Source organism: Osmia bicornis, chromosome 9 (assembly GCF_907164935.1).
Source record: "Osmia bicornis bicornis chromosome 9, iOsmBic2.1, whole genome shotgun sequence".
NCBI lineage: Eukaryota > Metazoa > Arthropoda > Insecta > Hymenoptera > Megachilidae > Osmia > Osmia bicornis.
The window spans coordinates 1,546,639-1,573,999 of NC_060224.1; the positions used below are offsets into that span (position 1 = coordinate 1,546,639).

A 27,361-nucleotide genomic window follows, 5' to 3' on the forward strand; every position below is an offset into this window, starting at 1 on the left:
ATAAAACGATATCCTTCATTTCCCAGAAGCACCCTCGGATCAGGTTGTACAGTTTTACCAAGTTCAGTGACACTTTTCTACCTACGCAGGAAACTCGTCGATCTACAACGAACTGGCAGCCACATCGGATATTCGATATCCTTTTAATGGACAGGATAAACTGCAACCGCGTAAATCGTCACGTTGGTTTGCAGAATATCCTGTTACGTGGAACCAGACGTATTCATATGTATATATTTCCTTTTTTCATGCAAAAAGATGGTGCGCTATTATTCTCTTCGAGATAAATTGAGCTTTGCAGATGGTTTATGGTCCTCTAACTCTTGGACGAGAGAAAGTATGAATAAATTTAATTTTAAAATGCAAACACAGGAAAACGTACTTGTACGTCTCTACCACGATCAATAAAATTTGTTTTATCTAGACTTGCGGTATCTACGTTAAAATGAATGAGTAATTATATTTTTCAAAGTGTTTTAATCAAGATAATGCCGCGTTAAATAAAAATGAAACTAAGGATAATGATATACAAAGCGTAAGACGAGAAGTTTTTAAGGTATTAATTTTTCCTGTGTATTAAAGTACATTAAAGTATAACAGTCTTCTTTAACCAGATATTTTAATTAAAAACACTCTTATACTTTAATCCGGTATTTCATAAAAAAAAATTCATAGCTATCTTCTTTAAATCTCCCCATATAAAAGCTTCTAATGGTTTTGTTATTCAAAGTAGATGTACATCAATCTAAAAATACGAACACGTTTTGGAACACAATTTTGACATTTGTGAAAATCATCAGTATTTTATCGCGACACCAGTGAACTATATACATTAGAGGTTTTCCATCTGATAACATGTAAAAGGGTAAAAAAAGTTTCTTTGTTCGTGTCACGCGATCTCCGCGTCGAAAGCGTACAGTTAATTGCCGAGTCAACTTATTGTTCTCGAGTAAGAGTCAATATATACGAAGTAGACAGAATAAATTGGGGTTGAAGGGTGCAATCAATCGGTGGGAAGGATGCCAGCCATTAAAGATGCAGCTCAAGTGGAAGGAAACATTGTTTAACGTTCCTCGAATATTTCACAATATTTTACGACTGAACATACTGGGTCAGAAGAGACCCATTACTGACGTCAGAAAATTAACTATTCTCTAAGTCAATAATTGAAATTAATAAAATGAATTTTTATAGACTACATCTTTGAATTTTTTCCCCTAGAAATTTCATTGTATCTCCTAAAAATACCCCCCCACCCCCATAATTAACGTCCACCGTAACATCGAACAATCTATTGTTCCCGTACTTTAATGTACATTGAAAAAATGAAATCCTTCACCCTAGTCTCGACTCGAGGAACAAAGGTCCGTGTAAAAAAAGATGCGTCGCTTCCGTAAAAACGGGTGTTTACATCGTCCCTGTTATAAGGGAAACGAGGCATCGAGTTAATTCGCCAGCCTGTCGCTTCCTTTTTGTGCGATTGAAAAGAAGGCTGGACCTTTTGTATCCGTCGTCAGGAAGGAAAAGTTCGAGCGGTTGGTAGACGAACGAAGGGATCGGATAGCTGGCTGGAAATCCGCCTCGAGCTTGCTGCTTATTTTTCTAAGGGTTCCCGTTGGCTCGAGTAATTACGCCTACATATGTATGACAGGTCTGAGGGTGAAACCCTTGTAACATTGAAGCCCCCGCCGCCACCTGACGCAGCCACGCTTTAAGTGGAAACGTTACGTGCCGACGAATAAGTGTTATCAACCATCGTGTTTCGGTAGGCCTTGCTGGCCATTACAAACGATAAAGAAAAGTAGAGATTGAAAAATATTGCTAGTTACCGAACTATCAATAATTGAGCAGTTGAAATGGTAGACGATGTAACCACCCTTGTTCATAAGTTGTTGAACACTTATTATGTTGTTTCAGCTTTAGATGAAACTCATAAATTCGTCAACACGAAAATTCACTTTTTCCTATCATTAAAACTCGTAATGAGAGCTTTAACGTTTCACAATTGTATATATATAATAATTAATTGCACTGATTCGTGCATGAAATAATTATCTGAAGATCCAATTTATTCCCATTGTCAGAAGGAAATTATTTTCAACATCATTAGTTATCCTTTTAAAGCTGATTTTAACGAACATACTTCTGTTATACTATACATATACAATTTCTTAGATTTATTAGCTTAATATAGGACAAGAGGCAACTGAATAAAGACGCATAGAAAATAATGAGAACAGGTATTCAAATTATGAATTCAAGGTGAAATTGCTGCTTACCGTAGAAGCACAATCAAACATCGTTCATTAAGCTCGTTTTATTGAAAGTGTCCTTATTTCACCCACACTTTTAATACACGATAAAAGTAGGTATATATTTTTACACACGTATTGTACTTTACAATACTAAAGCCTTGACAATTCAGCGTGTTGACAATAAATATATGGCCTCGTAATAGATGTACCTTTCTATGCATTAATTCTTAATATGTCCTTATCAGGAAAATGAAAGGTTAATGAAAAATGAATGTGCAAACGAGTTCAAGCTTATGTTTGAATTGAGTAGTGAATAATGCATAAAGCAGTTGATTACACGTAATATTGTTTTCTTCTACGAAAAATCTACAAAGGGTTCCAGTGAAATTTATTAACATTTCACATGATAATGTCACATTCAAATATTAGTTTCTATTAATTTCATTAAATTTTCATGATTTATTCTACTTATAAAATTTATAATAAATTGTCGTAACAATTTTTTTATACAGACAATTTAATAGTGGCTATATCAGAGGTGCTTAAAATTCGTAACCCGGCTACATGTCACTCGTAGCACTTCACAACCCTAACTCCGATGGGTGTGAAAATCAATGCGTGAAGTGTTCTCTTTGTATGCTTCATATGTGTGCATGTGGTTTGCACAAGTGTGTGGATCGTACGTGGGGTTGAATCGAAATAAAAATTCCTTTTCGTTCAAGCTCAAATATTTTAAAATCAAATTTTACCATAACGAAGAAATATGAAATTATTATTCGTTGAACTTTAATAAACGATTCTATAATTAAATTTACTTGCAAGCCCAATAATAAAACAGTAATTGCACTATTCAAATGTTATTCATAAGTGAAGGTATGAGATATTTAAAAATATTTATGGAGAATAGCTTTAAATTACCCATTTTCAAAACATTTTTTTCCTGCGAGGCACGTATGTCCAGCAGAATATAGTATTGAAAGGAGGAAAATAAAAACGTAAAACAGCCTGGAAAACCGCGAGCTTATGGTTCTTTTCATGAAGCTGTCTTTATGCAAATTGGACTTTTACACGTTTATGACGTTCACAGTGATACGAGCACAAGGAGTATATTTTGTTCGGCTCTACTGGTTCATTTAGAAAAACGTACGAAATTTTAATTAAATGTAACACTATTCTGCTTCTCTGGCGCGTGAAAAGGCTCGTCGGTGCATTTCTCGTATGGGATTTGACTTTCAAATTCTTATTAAAGCATGCGTTATGCATTCAAAACCGAAACGAAACGTGTACCAAGATATTCGCTAAATTCTCACGTTTAAAATAATACGTGTCGTCTGTATGGGAGCATTGAATAAAAATTTTCATGACGAGCTTGAATCATTATTGCGCAAGACATTTCAATAGCTATTGTTGTCTTGCATTATAAGAATGACCTAAAATTATCAAAATAATAATTTTAATAAATTCTTACTAAAGCCGAGAGTGTCAGTGGTTAAGGCCAGAAAACCCGGAAATTCGGGAAGCCTACGAGAAAGAGAGGTAGGAGGGCGAAATATTGCCATTTTCCCTAGAGAAGTCTACCATGCACGGAACTGTACCAAAGCTTTCCCGAGACACGTTAACGGTGATAAAGATCGTTTCTCTCTTATTTAACAGGACGAGGGATGGAAACTAGACCGTACAAATTACTACCAGGAAGGATGGCTGGCCACCGGTAACGCTCGGGGGTTGGTAGGGGTGACTTTTACCACGTCCCATTGCCGGACAAGGGCCACGGAACTTCCGCTCAGAGCAAATTACAACCTTCGTGGACATCGTAGCGAGGTAAGTTTTATTTCTTCTCTACTTTTACACACGTCCTCCCTTTCATTTCTTCAATCGTTCTTTTCAAACCACCGCATCACCTAATATAGCCCCGACGTTTGTAATCTCCGGTATTTCAGTGATCTCCGTGAAAACGATGGCAGCTCTTGAAACGTTGATTCGATAAGTTTTCTAGTCAAGGCTACGGGTTCTTTGATCCATTAATCAAACTTACTACTGTGTAGGTTCGTAACTAATTTCACGAACTTTCAATCAATCATCGTACCAAAATATACTTCATTAATGATTCATGAAGATCTTTAACCCCATATGGTTGAAAGAACTATGAACTTTTGTAATATTCCAACACAGACAAATATGGGGAAATAATAATTCTACTGCTAAGAATCCTGCTCAAATGCAAATGTAATTATTGCAGCAGAATGAAATGAAAATTGCAATATACGGGCGGCAAGTGGAGGCACGAAAATTGGAAGCATGTTGGGTCTCGGAAATCACGAAAGCAGAATAGTCTTCGAACAATGTTGAAACGAAGCATGAATGGAGAGACTAGTGGTCAGTTCTCTATTATTCTGACCGTTGCCCGTGTATTTTGCTCTTAATCGTTCTTTACACCTCGATGATCCTCCAAGAAAGGACCCACTGTACGTATAAGTGAGCTCGCTGAATGAAACTGCAACTTAATATACCTTCCACCAAGTGTGCATCGCACAATTCCGATTATTTCACAGACGGCCGGAACAAAGACGAACGAAATGAAATGCGGTGAGACGAGTCAGCAGCAGAATTTCGCGTTTACGGTTTAACCCTCTACTTTGCGAGTCTAGTAAATGCTTTGTAACGTTTCCGGGGACGTGTTATAAATTTTCTGTTTGCTCGGAGTCGCTCATCTCTGTCCGAGATTATTTATTTAATCCTATCTGTCCTATATTTTAAAATTATGTTACAATGTTTGTGTCCCAGTGTTAAAATGCCCTAACTCTCAACCCTAGGACGGCGGACCATGGAGAGAGCCACGATTTTAAATTAATTTAATTTTGCATTTCACATTTTCATTTTCTAAATTTTACACTGTTCTTGAGAATACGACCTAATTTATCGGCAAAGTAGGAAAAATTTTTCAAGCGCGTCCAAAATATCCTCCGTCCCCCCGAGTTTTATCGGTGGCTCGCATCCATCCAATTTCTTTCTCGATTTAACGCGGCCGCGTCATGTAATGGGCTGCTATGGACTGGGTTCTGTCAGATAGGGTGTATACGCGAGCACAATGTTCTCTGGATGTGTTCGATAGCTTCTCGTAGGCTTCGTTCCACGCTGCCGCAAAATGGGTTCTCGATTGAAAATAGCTGTACAGTCGTATCAAAACCGTACCTGTCAATGTACCACACCGACGCGACTTGTTAGTTGTGAAGGGTCAACGGTGTACCGTAAAATTAGGACCTTGGAGACTGCAATATGGAGATCATATTTTTTATTTATGATAAGCGCGATGTATTATGTAAAAATTAGAAAAATCTTCATAATAAATCTACCCGAACTTTCCGAAGTTTCCCCAATTTTAAATTAGTAGTCCAGGAATTGCCCCAATTTTCGAATCCTGTTACAGTGGTTTTCCTAATTCCCAAATCGTATTAGTATCTTCTAAGCAATGTTGTTTTTCCCGGTTCGAATTTCCACGAAAACGAAGCGTGCATTCCGGCAAGAATTAACCCTACGATCGCGTCAAAGAGAGTTTATTTCATACATTTTCGTGTAAGTTTTCATCGAGCGTAAACCGGGTGCAAGCAACGCCGGATCCTTTGTCGAGGGTCTCAATCGATATTAAGCCGTGGGCTGTTTTAACGAACCGCAACTGTTCCGACTCGGTGTCGTGCAACTCTGTGAAATATTTCGCAAAAGATTCATAGCACCGGAGCACATATGCAAACTTTACGTCGGCCAGCTTTCGGAATATTAATATTGCCGGTCTCAAATCGCTGGATTTCCACTTTCCACCTCCATTTCCCCTCCTTTTACACATTATTACTTCATATTTCGCCTTCCGCTTTATCATCCGCCTCGAAAAGTCTTTTACCCTCTTCTACAGAGTGTCCCATTATGAAATGTTAGCAACCTGGCTATCTATTTTATATAAATAATTCTAAAAGGAAGAAACTTCAACAAAATCCCTACAGAGTTTGTGTTTTCGGTTGAAATGGGTGTTTCCATCTGGAGGGGTTGGTTTTGGGTATTTTTAGACTTGAAAATTAATGGACCATAGGACTTTAATTAATTTAATATCGATGTGAAATAAAAGAATCGAAAATAATTTAATTTTCTTAATGAAAATTTCAACCCTTTAGTTCGATTATTTGGAAATATAAATTCAGAAAAATTTGTTAGAAAGTTTTATAACTGCACATTTGTTCACGTAATTACACGTTCGGTGGTGTAATTTTCTTACAATTTAATTGATTCTACCAGCACATCAAAAGTTGTCTTAATATTAGTTGGTGCTTTCACAGGCGAAGCACTTTGCATTTCAGAGTTGCCTGACGATGCTTCGAATAAGGTTGTAGAATTCGTGTTGCTGTTAATTAAATCCAGATCAAGCTACGAAACAGCGTGCAGGATCAAAATGCGTGTTCGTGAACGAGTTGCGTGTTCAATTATCGACTTTGGAACACCCATGATCGTTTTCCGTCTTTGGGAACTCCTCAGGGAAAGTAGAACGTGAGGTAATTTCGAAACACCAGTGACCAGAGAATTCAATTTAACAAGAAAATTTCAAATATAATTTCCTTTCGATAGTTATCCTTTGTATAGAACGCGTGATAATTAAATTAGCACGTTTGATCTTCTGAGGGTTACCATTGACCCAGAAGGGTCAACGCAATAAAGATAAAGAGCGACAAACTGAGAGAAATTTTGAGTAGTCACCATCGTGATATAATTGAATTTTCTAATATAACATTTCGACCTGAGCTTACTTAACTTTGGCCGTAAACTTGAAACTTCGTATAGAGTTGAAAGTTTGGAAACTTTGAAATTGTCAAGTATAATAATTCTATTCGAATGGGAGTGTCAAGAACATCAGGCATTTTATCTATCTTTAATTTAACACGAGTAAATGTTATAATCAAGATCGAAATTCACAATATTCTAATAATTGAAAATTTTGAAAAAAAAAAAGTATTTCATTGTCCATGATTTTAAGCAACATACCACGTGTAAGTTGAATCAATATTAAGTATAGGATACTTCTAAAATGTACTCATTATTACTTAAGAAGGATTTATTTGCGCGTTTTCTTTTCTTTTTCCGTGAATCATGACAAAGGACTAGAACGTGTCTTTTGCGTTCATTTCGGTCCACATTTCAGAGTTTAAGGGTAGCCGACGTGGTATCGATCTGGCACGCAGTGCTGTTTTAAGACAGTGGCTCTCAACCCTATCTTCAAAGGTATTCCAATTTCAAGCGCTTTCGATTCAAGTGGCTTCCTTCATTGTTCTTGTTCACTGGGGGGTGGCTCTGTGTATATCATTTACGTTATTTTCCCTTTTCATCGCGGACAGTTGATTCGACAGTTGCAAATTGGACACTTATGCACACATTCTTAACCCTTATCTACCACTGATGTCAATTTAACAGTAAATATCTTGCAATATTGTTTCAGAAATATTTGATGAATATTTTGGTAATTTTGCATTCATGAATAGAATGCACGAACTGTTTTAACTAATTTTTATCAACTGCAATTATAAGAATAATATTAAGAAATTTTCATCTTTTCAAATTCCCCAAACAATAAACTAAGTTTGCATTTCTCGAGAATGGAATTATCAAAATTGTCTCGCAATCAACCTCTGTCTTATCTCTGAACCTTAATGACGTCTAGATGGTAACATCTTTGAATCATTGATAACTCATTATCGACAGCTCGCATGTGTCTCAAAGACGTGATGCATAGCATCGAGACATCCATCATTATTCTAGAACGGCGACGTTGGATTCCATCAAAGTGTCACTTATTATAATGCATGTTCTGCGACTTGTCAGTGAACGAATGCTAAGCCAATTCTAGGACGCATTATAATTCTCATAAATTTCTAAGTAGTAACGTGATTATTGCAACGAGAACACCAGGAATTGATCGTCGGTGAATGAAATTTTAACAATCGGTTCCAATGAAAGTAATCACGATCAAAATCATATCATTCCGCGAACGTTTCCACGTGCAAGCAGACTTTCACAGGCGTAAGCTCGTATTTTCAGTTATTTCTGTTCTAGGCCGTACCATTCGAACGTTTCCGAATCGATATCACGATTATACATGCCAGTTGTGCCGTGGATGATTAGGCTAATCGAGCAATCTTCGTGTTTTCTCACTGTTCATTTTTTCGCTGGTCTGATCCATGAAATGGTATTTTTGATTTTTGCAGATCCACACCCCTAATGATATTGCATACGAATTTCTTTACTGATTTTAATTATAATTTTCAGTACGTTTCGAATTTACGATAATTGTGCTTTAAAATGCGAAGCACGTGTAATTTAATAGAAAATGCTTCCCCACTGGAGATCCTACTGTGCAATAAATTAGAACATTCCTCCAGAGTGCAGTTAGTTTTCAGTAAAGAGATATTACATTTGAATTGAATTATTATTTCCATTTGCTTAATGTGTTCGTTTCTAAAGCGATTATTTTTCATGAAATATAATTAAAAATCCGAGAAATCTATTTTCAGAAGGAGGAAAGAATTCCTACAAAAAGAGCAAAGCAATAATTTCTAATAAAACTTCGGAATCAATTTTCTCGGTTACCTATCAGAAACATGTTGCAGTAGTTTCACGAACAAATTCAATTACAACTCGATGTTTAATGGTGGTAATAACGAACGACTTTAGCAAAGAAACTTTCAACATTTACCCTGTACCTTCTTTTTAATTCGTTCTAATTAGTCTTTTCATCATGCTCGGTCATGCATTTTTCAATAGCCAAGAACGCTCGCCTTCGTAGGTACACCGTGACTGTATGTAAGACGAATCGATAGTCTTTTCGTAGGTCGTCAAGCTGAAAATTCAAGTATTATCAGTAGGACGGTTTACGTTGGAATGCCAAGAGTTTGGCCCAGTTTATAGCCCGAGAAAATAGTAGTTCCCCTGAGGGAGTGACAGCAAATAGAATAAAAGGCTTCCGTGTAGAAACAGTGCACCTTTTCGAAACCAATTGCTATGCTTTACTGCTAATGCCACTGTATCGAGCACTTCAACATCGGTGCCAGAAGACAATTTCAATTGCAATTTATTTAAATCTACTGACGGATCAATAAATGTAATTAGAAATCTAATACAATTTAATTGATTACAAATATATTTAACAAAAATTGTAAGCTCAACATACATGACGTTTTTTGATTGAATTTATCTTCCAGCTTTCTACAATATTCCTTTAATATTCCACGTAGCCATGTCCCTTTACTCTGAAGGTTTTAGTTCACGGCATAGACACGCGTGTTTACAACATCAATCCCGAAGGAGTACCATTTAATCCTGTACAAGGAGCTTTCGGTATCTCGTTCGCTGTTGTTCGTGTCGAATCAAAAACAGAATAGCTAATGATATTGCGATTCAGATTAGTTCGTGTAAGAGCCGGATAACGAATGAAAAACTAAGCACACGAATATTGCAAATCTGAGAGAGAATTTACAGAACAAGAGATATTCAAACATTTCTCAGAAATCATAGAATAACATATAATTAAACCTCTCCATATAAAGAATAATTCAATTATTTCAGTTAACAATGAAGCAAACTACACAAATGTATCTCCATTCATCGATTGTAAGCTTGAAGAGCTAAAAATACATTAAATCTATTTCTCAGTATCATAAAGCGATCCCAAACAAAACAAAAATCATTTTTCCTTTAACGAAGTAATAATCCATTGTAGCATTGATTCACGGTAAAGCACGAAATAAAAATAGTACCATCCAATTCTGTGTAAAACAATCAGACGCGTTATTTATACCACTCCGAGAGGTCGTCGATTTGTTTGAAAAACCAAAAGAGAAAAAAAGGTGTTAAGGTAATAAGGCCAGTGGCATAGGTCGATCGCGAATGAAATCTCAAGCAAGAAAACTTGACTGGTGGCAAGGTTAAGTCCGGACCGAAAGGGGATGTAAATGTCGAAACAGGATATATCCACGCAACGTAGGAAATCGAGCCAAAAAGGGCAGGGGGATCGCTTCTTCCAGATACGTGGCGCATACTCTCACCTTGACACTGAAAAACCTCACCCCCGCTATGTGCGGGAAAAGGAACGTCATTGATTTAACGAAACGAGCTCGGAGAGAAACATTACGCCACTTCTGCCGCAGCTTTTACTGCAATGCATATTAGTCGTTCGATGTGTCGCGAGGCAGACACCTTGAAAGAGAGAAAAAAAAAAACGAGGGTGGAAAAAGAAAAGTCGAGTCGCGTGAGCGGCGGTGGAAGAAAACTCGTGTTTTATCAGGCAAAGAACTTGGCCGGAGTTCGTTAATTGACGATACGACCGGAGCGTCTAGTTAACTAATTCTGAAGGGGGGAAAAAAGCACGAAGAAGTGGCGGCAATTACACGGTCGGAAGACGAAAAAAAAAGCGTGGCAAAGAAAAAGAAACGAGATGCAGAGATAACTGCTCTCCGAGTGTGCTCAAAGGATTATGCAACTGGGATCTAAGCAAAATCCCCCTGGTATTCCTGTACGGCGTGGAAAGTGTGAAACGCCGGGGTACACCGTGAAAATTAAACTGAAATATTTACGTTGCGCGAATATTATGCGAAATATATGTGTTAAGCAACAGAATTTCAGAGATTCTGCGTAATTACCGTACTACCGGCTAATTGCGCCTATTATAGTCCAATCTAAAGGGGTGCGATATGGAAATGAAGGAGGAAAAAATGTTATAAAAAATATATCTAGTGAACGTTGGATTTTAATTTTAAATAAATCCCGAATCAATTATGAAACAAAAGAATTTCGTATATTAAAACGAAAATATTAAACAAAATTTTAATTATAACTATCTTATACAAAAAAAAAAAAAAAAAAAAATGGAAACCAAGGATTTGAACCGAGGACCTTTAGATTGCGAGTCATGTGTTTAACCACGGAGCGGATCCATGATTCGCAATCTGAAGGGCCTCGGTTCAAATCCTTGGTTCCCAACAAATTTTTTTTTTTTATGATAATTTTTATGTAATAGTTATTAAAAAAAAAGAGACAAATTATAATTAAAAAAAAAAAGAAACAGGAACATGTACTATTGCGAGCTTATACGATAGTTACATCTACGAAGAAAGCCCTTTCATCGGGTTCCTCGGAGAGCTTTCTCCATTAAAAATGTTTTACCTCACCCTCGCTGAAAATGTAACTTCGCGTCGAATAATCTGCTTTCAACATTGTGTCTCGTTGAACGAAACATATGTGTGTGTGTCTTTGACAAAAGAAATGGAGACACGAGAAGAAAGGAGGAACGAAAGAAAGGTAGCAGAGGACGACGACCGGAAGCGTACGAACAAAGGGCAGACGAAGCTTCCGTGTCTGGTATTTTTCACGTCCACCTGCTCGATAAGAAAATCTACACGTCGATGGAAAAAATACCCTGATGTTTGTGCACAATGTCGGGAGTAACAGAAAATGAAAGCCGATAATTGTGGGCTTGAATCAATGTTGGATCAATGGAAAAAGCAAATAACGATCGCTGGACTCTTCACCGTAGTCCATTATCTGTGAACTAGCTTTTACATGCATAACGACCGATCGCCATTCCCGAAGGCAGAAAAGTCGAGACCTATAGATAATGAACGACAAATAATTACCCGAGAGGATGTTACCAACTAGAAATCGACATTGCAGATTAATTACTTTCCACATGGTTGCCCAATCGATCTCTGACCATCTGTTCCGATACAAAGACAAAGGGAGGAGGGTTAGAAACTTGGGTAATTGTCGCGAAAAAGCAAGGAACAGGATCACGGACGTGATACGAGTGTTAAGAAGATATTTCAATCGTTCTGTACACGCCATGGTATATGGGATCGTAACTATCGTGCGTTAACGTAAAGGAGCAAAAAAGGTTGAGAGGGTTATTGATGGTTCGGTGGAACGCTTTTCACGGTACGGAAATTTTCCATCAGCTCACGTTTTAGTACTCCGTAAGCTTGCCTCCCTTTGTAAGTACCCCTGATGATAAATCATGTTATTACACAGCTCCAAGACATTTCTTGGATTCGCGAGATCCGGGAGCGACTGTATGGATGTCTCGTGTGACGAATTTTTTCGTCGACATTGTAAATTGAATATGACTAAATGGATAAAAGAAAATAGAAGAGCTTTGAAACACTTGGTGTATTTCCCTTTCTTTATAAATATTATTCGTTAAAATTTTATTGCAGATTAAATTTATTTGTGATTACTACCGTATCATTTAAACCTCCATTTCCCGCATACTTTTAAGCCCCTATAAAAGCCTCCATTACCCTGTTATTAAACTCTGAAGTAATACATATAACTTCATTATGTGGAGTTCATTAAATTAGCAAGTTTGTAAAAAATGTTTTGCATTCGAGTTGTTATCAGACTCACTGGGGATAACAATATTTTCAACTTAAGTAACTTTCTCTAACGCGAATATGATTTTAATCTTGATTTAGATGACAGGTAAAAGGGATGGTTGTTATGGAAGTATGTAAATTGTTAAAAGTAAAACGATGATACAAAGGTGATCAAATGATAAATGTATCGTATTCAAAAGGAAAACAGAATATCGAGTATTTTAATAACGTGATATATTGATTGTGAATATATTTTCTCATTCTGTTGAAACGAAAGCATTACGAATGGAATTAAAATCAGATAAGTGAAATCAATTAAAAAAAATTAATTCTTTCAGAAATTGCTTTGTATAAAGTTTCAAAATCCCAATTCCTATATTCGAAATTTTTCACTCAAATCACGAACAATTCATTTTTATTCGGATAAGACATCAGTAACATTGGTGTAGCTCATAAAACGAATACCTATTCCACTATCGAACACGATATTCCATCGTTCGCTGATTTATCATCAGAAGTCATTTCCCTTTGCACGAGCATGAACAGTCAAAGTTCGGTGTAACGATCGTGGTCATAATAAAAATCTGATCAATGGCGGGGATGAAAAGTATGTTATATAAATCGTGAGAACATGACTGGCCAAGAAAGTCGAGCCACGATGTGGATAGAGTAAAGGCTCTGATCGATAAGAAGCTATGGTCGACTGGAATACTCTCGTGACAGCGAAACCGTGCAGAATGCGAGATTGTGGGAAACGTCTGGAGCAACCGATATACAATTCGAAGACGTCGTGAATTCCTTCTTCGAGGAAACATCGTTCTCCTTCCGAGATTTATACGAATATCTATCCCTGAAGCGCTGTTATATTACGCAAAATTCCACGTACACCTTTTGCTAAATTAAATAACTCGCTCGAATAACGAGTGATGTCTATGTTTGCTCTTCGAATTAGCTAAACAGGCAACTGAGTTTTGCTTCGTGCTCCTCTGATGACTCAGTTAATTATTTGGGGTAGTTTGGAGGAAAAGGGCGGTGCAGAGTTTCTATGAGTTTACTCTTAATATATAGTATACTAAAGAGATTCTGAGAATTCCTGCTTCCATTTGATCGCAAGTATACAAGAATTCAAACACTTTTCACCAGATATCGTTATGTATTTTTATCGGAAACGAGACAGGATTGTGGAAGTTCCTGGTCACATAAGGCAACTTTTAAAGCTCGATTCAGAACGGATTTTATGTTATCCGATCGACTAGTAGAACTTTGAAGGCTGATAGAAGTTAAAGTTGACAAAACCATCGATAAAAGGTTCTAACACTGTATGTGAAAATAAATCAAATTGAACGTGTAAAATGAATTCAATCTATAATTCCTATTTTCAATTAAATGAATTAGAAATAGTCTTCTAAATATGAAAGATCAAATGTGACGAGGAATTGTTAGGAATTAGAAAAAAAAAGAAGTCTGGTAAGCCAAGGTAGTGGAAAAATGAAAAACGAGGCGACTGCGAGTTCAAATCTTTTAGCAGCATGTAAAGACGTGGTTCTTGGTCTTTGATCTTACCAGTGTAATATACTTCCTCAATGAAAAGATGAGCAGACGAATGAATAGAAGAAACAAAAGAAAACCACGGTTCATGAGAATCCAGGAAGATCAAAAGGATCATTAGGCTGTGGGTTAAATTATTATGACGAAAAGATACTTAATCACTTCATGGTTCCATTATGAAAACTTAAGAATTTGAGGTTTTCCAAATTCAAAAATTTAGAAATATAGAAATTTTCAAGATTCCAAATTATACTTATCATTAAAAAAAAACTAAGTACTTAAATTTCTAACTACCTTAATTATTCCTGATTAACAAGCTTCATTACTTTCATCAGAATTTAAAAACTTTTACTTCCGAACTGTACTTAACTCTCATATATTGTATTAGAGACTTTACCTAACGAATATTAAAAGAAGATTTTCTATATACCCTCGTTTCAGCTCAAGTACTGCACGGTGTCTGAAGCTTGTCGCTTAAGGCAAATTACGCTATGAATAACGAACTATGCTGGCCGAGACCTTGATGCTTTCATCGTAAACTGACCCAGAACTTTGCTCAGATTAAATATTTTCCTCAATCTGAGAATAGATCTTTCATTACCCTACCACCTCAGAAACAGAAAAATATAAAGAAGAATCTCTTTGTGCTGTTCGGTAAATAATAAAATGAATACCCTGTTGCAGGTGATACTCGTGAAATGGAATGAGCCTTACCAGAAGCTGGCCTCTTGTGACAGTTCCGGTGTCATCTTCGTTTGGATCAAGTATGAGGGAAGATGGAGCATAGAATTAATCAACGACAGAAATATTCCAGTCACGCATTTTTCTTGGTCCCATGATGGTCGTATGGCTCTCATATGTTACAGGGTAATTTTATTCACTTATCTCTTTTTAGGACAATTCAGCTAAGGACGACAGAGTAGCTCATTTCTGGGTCTAAGACCCTGTTAATAAAATTAAGGGACTCAGCCCACCATAGAAAAAAAATCCTATTTCCACGAATGGTCAGGTCGCAACCATTTAAATTTTCTTTATTCCACTATTGAAGTGATAATTTCACAAACTGATTGACGTAAAATGTTAACCCTCTCTCGCGCCAACAAAAGGAAAGAAAACGAACGGAACTGATCAATTCACTTGATATTTGGATCGAGTCCAATCCGTAGCGTTACTTCCGCTCCTGGTGGTACTCAGACCACCATATTATACTCCTCTACTTTTAAATCGACGATTGAAAATCTAACTGCAACGCCGTGATTCGCGGAGATTGAACGGGTTGGCTGAATGCTAGCACCGAGAAAAATGCGAGATTTTTATGATAAATCTGCGACAAGGAGGCAAGCCGTGGATGGTAAAATTGAGTCGATGAAATGGCGCGGACGCGACAGGAAATAAGCATTGAATTTCGAAGCGAGGACAGTTGAATGACAATACGTTCGGTCGAGTGTATGTAAAGTGAAATGATTATTCCACGGGGAATGCAAACGCGTGGAAACTCCAAGTAGAACTCAAATAAAGCGCGAATTGTATGCACACCGTACGTGTGCGGTTCGAATTAAAAGTAGAGTATGCTGAAATATCGATAAGCTGGATAAATGTTGCGATTTCAGTTTTGTCAGCTGTATTTTGATGTTAAGTCAATAACAAAACCTACAGTGTATTGTAATTGCATACAAATATTGAAGGAATACAAATTATGATAAAATGCAATATCTATGTATCGTTCAACAAATATACTTTGAATTTAATGAAAAGTGATATTCAAATTTTACCTTCTAAGGCAAATTTTTTCATTACATACTGGATTTTATTTCATGATAAATTGGGGTATTATTTTTATTAAAATGAAAATTTAAAAAACTTTTTTCAAGATTTCTATGGCACGAAACTTGTTGAAAATATAAATTAATAAATATTTATTTTTTTAGGACGGTTTTGTACTAGTCGGCAGTGTAGCTGGTCAAAGGTATTGGTCATCGATGTTGAACGACAAAGCTACCATTACGTGTGGAATTTGGACACCGGACGACCAGCAGGTAAATGAAGCATAAAATTGATTGCAATATTACATTATATTCAGTCAATTTATCGTTGAATATAAAGAAAACTTTTTGTTACTTTCAAAAAACGTTACTACAAACATTGACTGCGCGAGCCAGGAAAAATGAATTAATCATTTTCATTCCGAATGCAAATTGCTTTTAATACTTCAGTCACTTCTTTTACATTTATTTGAATTCAATTTACGATATAACGATCGCTTGCGGTGCGTAGAAATGTCGCGTGTATCAATTTATATGCCACATTTATTCGCGTCAAAAGGGTGAATATTTATGGATATAAATATATGTGAATACTCGATATTTCGAAATTTAACGAATAAATATCCACGAACGCTTTCGTTACAATTGAACGTTTTAATATTTTAATACAAAGCGATGATTGCAAAGTTATACAACCACAGTTTTGTATTATATGAATTTTGTACAAGAATGTTTAAATCATTGAACAACGTTCGAATTTTCATCATATTCGTGGGAAACCAGATACAAATATCTACTATTTTATTCCATAAATATAATCATGAATAATTTTAATAAAAGTCGATTGGTTAATTGGAAATTATTTAAAAATTATTTCTGATAAAATAGAAGACTGAATTAAGATTTTCCAAAAATGCAGAATGCACTTTGTGTATTCTTCTGCACTTCCAGGTTAATAAATCAGTTTTGGAAGTGAAACTGTACCACGAGAGCCACGGTAGCTTTAGTCTTGATACCTCCTAATTAATCCACTGCACAATAAAGCACACCCTTATTAGTGAAGACATATATTACCCCGAGTAGCCCTCATTTACTGCTAGGTCCTTAAATACATTATATACGATACGTGAAAGACAATACGTCGATGTCTGTTCGAAATCTTGAAGCACTTGGGTTATTATAGCATAGTGTTACGCTCCATCATAGTTGTCAGAGGTCCATTATGTGGCAAAAACTTTCTTAACGTCGATAAAAGGTTCGTTATATCGATATTGTCAATTAAAACGATACATAATAGCTCTTAGTGCTTTGTTAAAGTGAAAACGATAAAAGAAAAACGTACCAATGATTGATAATAAAATTTAGTCTTAAGATATTTAATCTTCAGCCTTGCAATTAATCCATTGCAAAATTTAACTGAAGAGAAAATATCCATTTTCAATTTTTGAAGTGGAACATCGTGAATCCCAATTTCGTTATGGAATTTAATTAACAAAAAAAAGATTGAACTCTGGAACTCATTCATCTAAGTTTAATTTTAAAACAATTTTAGTTCCAACATTGATTGGATTCAGTACGAAATTTCGATATATGCAGAATATCGAATTTTATTATCAATTCATCGGGTAATTGAATTTTAAACCTGTACTAATATTCTGTAATCTATTCACCATGAAGTCCAGTTTCAAAACAGTTTTAACTTCATCAACAATATTCTAGCTACAAACAGAGGTGGAATTTATGACGTGGACATGATTTCTTTAATATCTTTAAGGTTTTCTAAATTCGAAATTCTATCATAGAATTTTAAGTAATAGAAAATTACGGGGAACTGAAAAAATTCCCAACCCCAATTTTCGGATACCGCACACCCTTGGTTATTAGACATATCTATTGCCCTTTTTTTTTAAATATATTGTCCATATTGGATTTCAACAGGTATATTTCGGGACAACGGCTGGACAATTAATAGTAATGGATGTTCATGGGGCCATGGTGTCTGAAGTGCAGCTAGCAGCTGGTGTCACATCAATGGCCTGGAGCGCGGAAAAGTTTACGATGGAAGAAGGGGATGACGATTTAACGAACGATAGATCTCACCGAGGTAATAATATGTCACACGATATTTTTATAAAACGATTTAAAATGACATCCGAATAATTTTACGAGCTAGCTATCAAATTTAGAATTCTGAAATGTTTCTATGTTCGATCGCAACGAACTAACATTTCTAATAAATAGAACGCAGAAACATAATATACATCTGCATAATTATGCAGTGATATTCGCAATATATATAAACCATACAACCAGTTCCCATGTCGTTTAGGACCTTTGTCCTACGACATATGCAATGGGAACGAGAGGAACCCTAAACATGCGACTCACCGTTTGTTGACTTTCACTACTGCACTTACATCGTAGAAGCGACCCATGATTGACAATCGTCCCCAGCACCATGGTCTCGTTACTGCCATCCATCCCACAAGTCATCAGGGCACTGTCATCCTCGCTGAAGAGTCATTGAAAATCAAAATCATAATAATTTACAGATGTCTTCCATTTTTCGATCACAATTATTAACGTAATAATATCCACATCCACATCCACTAGACACACCCGCTATCACACGCGATAACACACAAGTAACTGAGTAATGAATGAAACGATATGCCGATTCGTACCGGTACGAGATCCTCGGGTGAGTGCGATCTGCTTCACGGTCGTCGCGAGACTGAGGCCAATGTTGCCCCCCTCAAGTTCAAGGGATAATAACAGACGCGTTCGGTTATCTATTGTTGACGTCTCGCGATGACCGTTTTTCAACCACATTCGAAATTCCTCTATACTCTATACGATATTATTTAATTATAGCTTATAATTTTTGAAATAAATATTTTATAATGCTTAATTAGGCAACGCTTATATTGCAAATCGTATTTAATGAATTTTTATAATTTTTCTTATTTGAAACATTACCATTATTTTTGCAATTAATGGTTAAATAATTACAGATACACGAAGATATTTATATGTTAGATAAATTGTTGGAATTCCGATTAAACTCGAAACGAATAGTTAAAAATTCAACCCCATCAAATCAATCTAAACTCTCTAAAATTATAAAGAAATAAAAATCATATACTTACAGACGACCGGAATTACGTGCTAGCGGTTTGCCTAGCAGACGGTAACATCGTGATGCTTCGTTCCTTCGACGACGTTTCTCCTATCACCATCCGTACAAACCTGAAGGCACCTCTACACGCAGAATGGAGCAATTCTAGAAAACTCCTAGCAATCGCTGGAACGAAAGAAACAGACGGTTCTCAGGGTACCCCACACGAGTACACGAACCTGTTAAAATTTTACTCGGTCACCGGTAGTCTTGTGTACACTACCGCGATACCGTACACGCAAGTTCGTACTTTTTCTCTTTACCCAGTGGAAGCTTATCTGCTTGAATGATTGCGATCGTAAAGCGTGTTATTTTCTTACCCTTATTAGTGTCCGGTATCGGCGCTCACGTGGGGTCACAACGACAGGAGACTTTTTGTGGCGACCGGTGCTCGCGTTCACGCCGCATGGGTGTCGAGGTAATTAAGCCTCCTTATTTCATCGTTTCTTTTTTTCTACTAACTGTGCTCATACTAAAGCGTTTGGTGCACGATCCACGCGTTCCGCAGACGAGTAGGTTCGCTGCAATTGTTGTCTCGTTTAGCCGTGAGGGCAGCTCTAACCAGAGAGTCCAGTGTCCAACAACTTCCGCTTCCACCGAGATTGAGGGCATCTGTGGCCGCACTTTTTGCTAGCACGATAAGGTGGGATGAAATTTTTTCAGCGAAAATTAAAATGTTACAAATCAGGGAAAGAAATTAAGAATTTAAATTAGAAATTTAGTATCTAATTAATGAATAAATTTAATAACAGAGGACAAATGGAGTAATAAGCATATCGTGGTTACAGATGTTCGGTACCGGAACCCAGAGAGCTAAGACGTTTCGTATCTCGTCCACCTCCAGGAGGAGGAAGACTCCACTGCACCATGCTCAGACACGCAGTAGAACCTGTGCCGTGTTACACGCTATACTTGGAGTATCTGGGTGGACTGGTGCCTCTGCTGAAAGGAAGAAGAACTAGCAAAATTAGGCCAGAATTCGTGATATTCGATCCACAGAGTCAGGACACCCTCCAAGTGGTCGAGGATACGTCACAGTGTCCATCATTTAGTGACGGATCTGACACGGAAAGGGACACAGCTGATCTGTGCGGATCCCCCAGGAATAAGAGGAAGAACAGGAGAAAAAAGGAGGACAAGTCGAACGAAGAGTCGGATGATCTCACCTATGTAGCCACGTTACCTGAGGTAAGGAATTTCTATAACAAGATCCGAAATAAAAATTTCCCGAGTATAATTCAACGGCACTCGTTGCACTTCGAGTCGCCTTAAGTCGCGTGACGTGACGAAATTTAACGAGCCCTTTGAGTCTCAGGGAATTGCAAAGCTATTCGCGTGACCGCCAGTGTCGCAAGACGTATCTGTTTGCAGCACGCGAGGTTGGTCGAAGTAACGTCCAATATCTGGGGCACGAAATTCAAGTTTCACGGGTTGGCGGATTCGGTGCCGGCCAACTTGGGTCAGGTTACTTATCGAACGTCGCTGTTGCACCTGCAGCCACGACAAATGACTCTGGTGATGACGGAGCTGCGGGACGACGTTCCAGCGGGTAGGTTTTTCGATCGAACCAAGAGGAATCTCATTCAATCAAATTCGTTTAAAATTCTAACAGGTCCAGATCCAACGTTCAACCCTAATCTGTTTTCCGAGGACGAAGAAGAATCCTTCCAGGAGCTGCAAGCCTCTTCCAGAAGCACCTCCGAGGCCCAGCCTCCCCCGATCGCGCCTATGACCCCTCGCAACGCGCGACTCAACGCTAATCGTCCAAAATCACAAATCTCTAACCAATTTATGGCGAGTGAACCTTTACCAGCCACTCTGTCCAGGGTGGAGAACTACGAGAACGAACTGCCCTACGTAGACCTGCAAGAGATGGGTAATCTCTACGAGAACTTGAGAACTGCACCCCCTAACACTTATCGGACACCACCGAGACACAATCCACCAAGGTGTTGCGATGTTCCAGCACTACAGTCGCCTAAGAACGCGGTCGCACCCACGCAGACCATAATCGCGACCTCGAATACCGGAACTGATTACTCGAATAACATCCAGAGAATGAAAACTGCTCTGACAGACCAGCAGCCCGGTCTGGTCACCAAGAAAGAACTGGAGAATAACAAATTCAATCAGATCTCCCAAGAAGATAAAACTATTCTGAACAGTTGCCCGTCGACTATCATACCCACCTCCATGCATAATGGACAAGCCTGCAGTACGGAAGCGTCCAGCAGTCATGGTTGCTCTCAAGAGTCCATAGTGAATGGTTTGAACAGCAACAGCTGTTCTCAGCAAACGATATTCATGAACGGTCTTCACATGGCATGTTCGAGTAATCTGAACAATGGTAAAGGTCACAATGGTTCTTCTAGTATCGGTCAATCGTTGGCCACAAATTCTAGTACTCAATATGGACAGAGCAATGGTCCTTTCAACAAGATTGGTATACACCTGGGTAGCAATCATTCTCCGGCTTGTTCTTATCAATTCCCTGAGAATATCGACCAGTGTATCGGTCAATCTTGTCCGCACTGTAGTTTAAAGCTGAAGGACACGAAATCCCATGAATTGTGTGGGAAGATGAGTGCCAGTGGTTCCACAACTGCCAGAGTGGACGAGATGCGTTTCATCGACGAAGAGGCTCGAAGCGAGGTGGAAACGTTTGAAAATTCACGAGGAGTTCACAGAACACCTACTGTCGTCAGCATCGGACCACTTTGGCTGAACGATTCCATAGTTAGAAGTTGCAGTGTTGGTTATCTGGACATGGTGGATGCCCAGTTGGTCCCCTGCGACGTGGCTTTGAAAATGCTGAGGAAAGAGGCGCCTAATAAGAGGCTAGTGTTGGTATCGAGGAAGACCAAGAGGAGGAAAAAGAACAAGGCTCAACAAGAGATCGTCCAACAGAGTTCCAAGTCCCCGAGGCTACGAAACTGTGGCAAATCCAAGAGTTTGGACTCCAGTGATATATTCCCGGCTAACGAACAGATTGCTTTGCCACCTAAGTTACCTGAACACGTGGAGGAAGCGACAGGGACTGTCAATCTAGAGACGGTTGAAGACAAGAGTAACGAATCGTTAAATGATCCAGATGCGATCGAAGGACCCAGCGATTGTACCCAAAATGTTATTAGTAACGTGATTAATCCTGATGTTAAACCCAGTCGACTGAAAGGTTGCAACTCACCTGCTAGGTAAGTCGATTAACCTTGTTATTTAATTACGAAACTTTAACTTTGGAATTTGATTATTTCAGAGGTTCTAGTCCAAGTGGATCATTAGCATCATCATTGGATGGTCTCGCAGCTCGTCTCCGAGATTTTGATGAAAGTCACTCTTTACCTCCACCATCGCCTCGTCCATCGGCCAGGTACGTATCGAGTAACGAATTCATTTCCAGAAAGAGACGAATCGATTAATAGTATTTTCTCCAGACTACCTAGGAGTTCTCCTAGCAGTCCAGCACCTTCCAAGAAGGGAAAAAGACCTGCATCAGCTTCGCCAATTAGGAGGAGACTTCTATCGAGTCCTTTGCTAAGTAGAAGAACGCGGAAAAGTCGAGGCGAAAGCTCGGACGAGGAAGGACTCCTGCAAGATGATTCAACGAATTATAGGAACCTCGAAACGTTTCAGAAAGCGCAGTTGCGACAAAAGGTTGGTGAAAACATTTTGTTGATAAATCTGGAAAATCAATTTTTCCAAAAAACGAAGGCTTGGGTGAAAAAATTCAAATTTCTAATGTATAGTTGAAGCAAAAAGGGGGAGGATCGTCGAGTCACAAGTCAGAGTCAGTGAGACGAGAACTTGTGATGCACAACAAGGCACCTATGTGGAACGAGTCTAGCCAGGTGTATCAACTTGACTTCGGTGGCAGGGTAACTCAAGAAAGCGCAAAGAATTTCCAGATCGAATTTAAAGGCCGACAGGTAGACGAGTATTCCCAGTAGCACAGCGTTCTATATCTACACGTGATGAATATCGTATATCTATTTCAATGATTAGGTCATGCAATTCGGGAGGATAGATGGGAACGCCTACACGTTAGACTTCCAATATCCTTTCAGCGCTTTGCAAGCATTTGCCGTTGCCTTGGCCAACGTTACGCAACGCCTCAAGTAATCGTTAGTCGCCGGTAATATTTTGCGAAACAATTTATCAAATGTTGCCAATCAACGTTTCTAATTTCTTCGCTTCTTAAATCATGCAATAAATTTTCAGATTTGTGCGAAATTCGGAACGCAACTACCAGGAAAGATACTGTATATTAAATTAAAGTATTCGTCCAGAAATGAAGAAAAAAAAAATGAAACTGAAGAAGAAAAACTAAACATAGCAAGCCATAGGGAAAAAGCTGAAGCTGTAACGATACGCTACGCATCTAGAATACTAAAGAACGAAAGACACGTTTAAATACAGCTTTGAAGCATGTAATAGAGCCGCATGTCTTTCGATTATTAAAAACTAGTGACGAACTAGAGTAAATCTTTAAGGTAAACGAGCGTTATACACCAGCCGTCTCCGCGACGTAACAGAGATTTTCCCGCCCAAAATCTCGAAGCTGAAAAAAACACATGGCCTTCCGTTGTAGCGCGAAAAAGAAGAGCAAAAGAAATACCTCTCGTATCTATAACGCCTTCGAAACTATTGAACGTGATTTTGAACGCGTCGAATCGCTGAATTTTAGCGATAGAATGAAAAGAAAAAAAATCTGACAAACACACAAAGAGATTCTGTGTCACGAGGAACCATGGTGGAAAGGAAAATACTAAAAAAAAAAAAGATTTTGTTAAAAATGCTTCTTCGTCGTACCGTCCAACAAATGTATTTCGTTTATCCCAACTTCGAGCGCTCATTTTTGTATAGTTTATGCGACACGTTGGAGTCTAGTAATGCTGTTGAAAGTTCACCTCGTTCATTTTTGCGGTCCGCCGGGTGTATTCGAATTTTATATACAATATAATTATTATTGACGGACTCGAATCACCGCGCGAGCCTTTCATGTTGTTCGATTAAATGTTTCTTATGGCGTATTATAAGAGAAAATTGAGAAAAACACAAAAAAAAAGAAGTTAACGCTAAATGATGTAACGTTTTGCGTCCGGGGCCTGTGTTCGTCCTCGTCGAAACAGAACAGACGAAAAAAAATGGAAAAATTAGGCAAACAGAAAAACGAAGCGAGACAGATACAACGGAAATATTCTCGTCTGTATTGCCAATCTGTGCACGCATAAAAAAAAATTAACTGTCGTCCGTACTTAATCCACGATCGTTATATTTCTATTCGCCTAATTGTAAGTAACATGAAAGGGAAAAGGAGAGAAGAAGTGAATGTCGATTTCAGGCCTAGGGGAAACGCTCAGAATTTTGGATAAGCTGACAATTTTGAGAAAAAGACGCCTGGAACGATCACGAATGAAGGCAAGCTGGAAATTTTGTTACGTATAATGTGGGTCAGAGATGTCTAACTGCTGCCCGAGCGAACATCCCCCATCGAGCGACACCTTTTGTTTCTTTTGCGAAGTCTGCTCTTTAGAAGGGGTATATTTGCTCGTGCGCAGTATATGAACATCTCTGGTGTAGGTGTACATGGTATGCAATGTAAACTTCCCTTGATTATGAGCGAGGTAAATTCCACCATACCCCTCTTGGGAGAAAAGAAAATTGGGGCTAAAGAAAATTAAGTGACAGATACATTTTCTTAAATTTTGTTTTAATCGAAGGGAGTATCGTTGCAAGGAAGTGTACACATGAGGTATAACTAATAAAGAATGAAGTTGAGCTTCTGGAAATCAATTTGCATTGCAATTGAAATTTTGCAGTAAATTTGGAGTAGATTTCTCCATAAAAATTGAATTGTAGAGTCAGTCTAATTATTTATTAGCTATACCTCCTACACGCATCTAATTTCGAAACCGTGCTAACGCTTGTCGAGAGACACGCAAGAGAAATGGCTCTACATATGTATACACACATTTGGTTTCTTCTGAAAAGCTTCGCGCCTCTTATACCGGTTGTAATCGTATTTTTTGCAGAAATATACACGAGCCACGATATGGGGTGAGTAAATCGCGAATATTTATATCGTTCTTTTTTCGACAACGTTTACAGAGTTTACCGATCAGACCGCCCCATGTTCGCGAATTAGCGATAAGTATACAGCTAATGACAGTATATAAAAATACTGAACGGTATGGTTTGTTTGGTTTCTAGACAACATTGTATGTTGAAATTATTTAACGATCACCAGTAGACAATTTGCACTGAAAAATACAAACCGCAAACTCATAGGACGAATAAGAGAAGGTGTCCATTTTGAGATTAGCAACGACCATTTGGAAAATTTAATTACAAGTGGTTTGATATATATTAAAAGAGATTATGTGTACTTATATGCAATTATATTATATTATATCCAATCATTTTAATTTTTGAAAATCTTTCAACATGTGAAACATTTATGTATAATCCCTTATTATCCTTCGAAGTGTCTCTTCAAATCTCACTATGAGTTTGTGAGTTTATCGAAAGAAAATTTTCTAGGACATTATTGCGGAATTATCTTCATTTACGAGAACCCAAGAATCATTCTACGAAAAGAAGAGAACATGCGAACGAATGTAAAAAAGAAATGAATTATGAAGTCTTGAGACAATGAATCACGTTACGATGAAAGTTCCACGATGGTAAACTTTTCATACTTGCACGAACTTTTGATATGGAAAAAACAGCATCAATGTGACCCACTTATTTTTAATATATCGTATATACATGTATGTACAGGTTGTCTCAAGAAATATGTATACTATAAAAAGTGAAAATTCTTTATACCAAAGGGAAGTAAAATATCCTGATATATTTTACAATTTACATTCTTATTTTTCAGATTCGAATTTTTGACTAATTTTTTAACAAAGCACTTCCATATATTAAAACAAATATTATCTAAAAGTAGTCTAAAATATAAATTGTCATTGTTTCAAAAGTTAATTAGTACCCTGAGGTTTAAATAGAGTATGCCCCCAAAATAGTACATTAAGTTTTTTCTACCTATACCTTAAAATCAAATGCTAATATTGCAAAATAAAGTCTTCTCTAACATGAAAAATTGTCAGTTTTCACAGTGTACATTTTTTTTGAGACAGCCTGTATACATCTTAATGCATCTCCGCCGAACAAGACGGACTTGAGTCACGTAATAGGCAACGTTTACGTCAAAGACGGTCCAGTTTAGTATATAACTCCTCTTAGAGTTATATGATATCTCTATTAACATTAACACGTTTGCTGTCGCTCACTCAAACAATGCTAAATGTCCGATCACGCGATATCGCGTGATCTATCGCCAACGTTCGAACGTGGTGGCACACAGCGACCGGTACGCTTCCGAGTCAAACAGCAAACGCGTTAAACTGATACCTGTGATTATCAATGGTAATTTGCTTTCTTTGGCGATGAATAGAGTGCCTAGGACGTGTAATGTAAACCGATTTGCAATACACGAATTTGCTAATCAGGAATTTTAATTAATTGTACAGCAATTGTTAATTGAACGTATGATAAGTTCGTGTAAGGATTTGTAATAAATAGTACGCGCCTGAATCGTGACTGAGTTCCAAAATGTTCGGCCTAGCTCAAGAGTCAGACCATACATGTTCGTTAACCCATAGGTGGTAGTATATTTGTTCTTATTTTTTCGTTTCATATATTTGATTTACATATTTAACGAGCGTAAACGTTTGAGAATAATGCTTAATACGAAAACGCTGTGTCACGTGTGAAACCTTGCGACTGAGTATACCGTATGTAAAGGACACGATTTACATAGTGTGCAAATAGTATCAGTATTGTTTTCTCTCCTACAATGAGATTGTTGATTTTGTGGTCTTAGCGCTGAATGATCATTCTGTATATGCGTAATGCAATTTTGTTACCGAGTACAATTGATGATTATCAGATATTTGTAAATAAAGAATGAAATTCTACACGGCCAATACTATTCTTATTCCTGTCTGTTAACGTTCCGCTAAGATGAACGCCATTGCAATTTAGAATAATCGAGTGCTTTTCTAATGGCATCTTTGCACGTGAAAGGAATTTTTGTATAATTGCTGATTTCTCGCTTACCTTTTGTTGAATTTTGCTTCAAACACTTCCACCGAATCACTGTATACTGGGAATGATAATGTGCATCAAATCACCACGTTAAAACACGTTTTT

General features: G+C 37.7%; 1 protein-coding gene and 1 long non-coding RNA gene across 4 annotated transcripts in view; one reads left to right on the top strand and one right to left on the bottom strand.

Annotated features, from left to right (window-relative positions):
• LOC114877508 overlaps positions 1–19,199 on the bottom strand; it is a 97,006-nt gene extending 77,807 nt beyond the window's left edge. The window contains exons 1-2 of one of the 2 annotated variants that reach the window (XR_003789591.2): positions 19,116–19,199; positions 18,384–18,478 (exon numbers count right to left, since the gene is read on the bottom strand). This is a non-coding gene — a long non-coding RNA (uncharacterized LOC114877508). Of the gene's footprint in view, positions 1–18,354; positions 18,479–19,115 lie in introns of both variants that reach the window. The other variant, XR_003789590.2, reaches the window with a different exon arrangement.
• LOC114877502 (tubby-related protein 4) overlaps positions 1–27,126 on the top strand; it is a 34,755-nt gene extending 7,629 nt beyond the window's left edge. The window contains exons 2-16 of one of the 2 annotated variants that reach the window (XM_046287130.1): positions 3,909–4,076; positions 14,888–15,070; positions 16,132–16,239; positions 17,905–18,070; positions 19,118–19,386; positions 19,474–19,562; positions 19,623–19,787; positions 19,933–20,332; positions 20,516–20,693; positions 20,757–22,338; positions 22,401–22,514; positions 22,579–22,798; positions 22,891–23,070; positions 23,147–23,276; positions 23,363–27,126. In XM_046287130.1, coding sequence (XP_046143086.1) covers positions 3,909–4,076; positions 14,888–15,070; positions 16,132–16,239; positions 17,905–18,070; positions 19,118–19,386; positions 19,474–19,562; positions 19,623–19,787; positions 19,933–20,332; positions 20,516–20,693; positions 20,757–22,338; positions 22,401–22,514; positions 22,579–22,798; positions 22,891–23,070; positions 23,147–23,263 — 3,939 coding nt within the window. In that variant the 3' untranslated portion in view covers positions 23,264–23,276; positions 23,363–27,126. The remainder of the gene's footprint in view (positions 1–3,908; positions 4,077–14,887; positions 15,071–16,131; positions 16,240–17,904; positions 18,071–19,117; positions 19,387–19,473; positions 19,563–19,622; positions 19,788–19,932; positions 20,333–20,515; positions 20,694–20,756; positions 22,339–22,400; positions 22,515–22,578; positions 22,799–22,890; positions 23,071–23,146; positions 23,277–23,362) is intronic. The other variant, XM_029190164.2, reaches the window with a different exon arrangement.
• Positions 27,127–27,361: the final 235 nt, after the last annotated feature.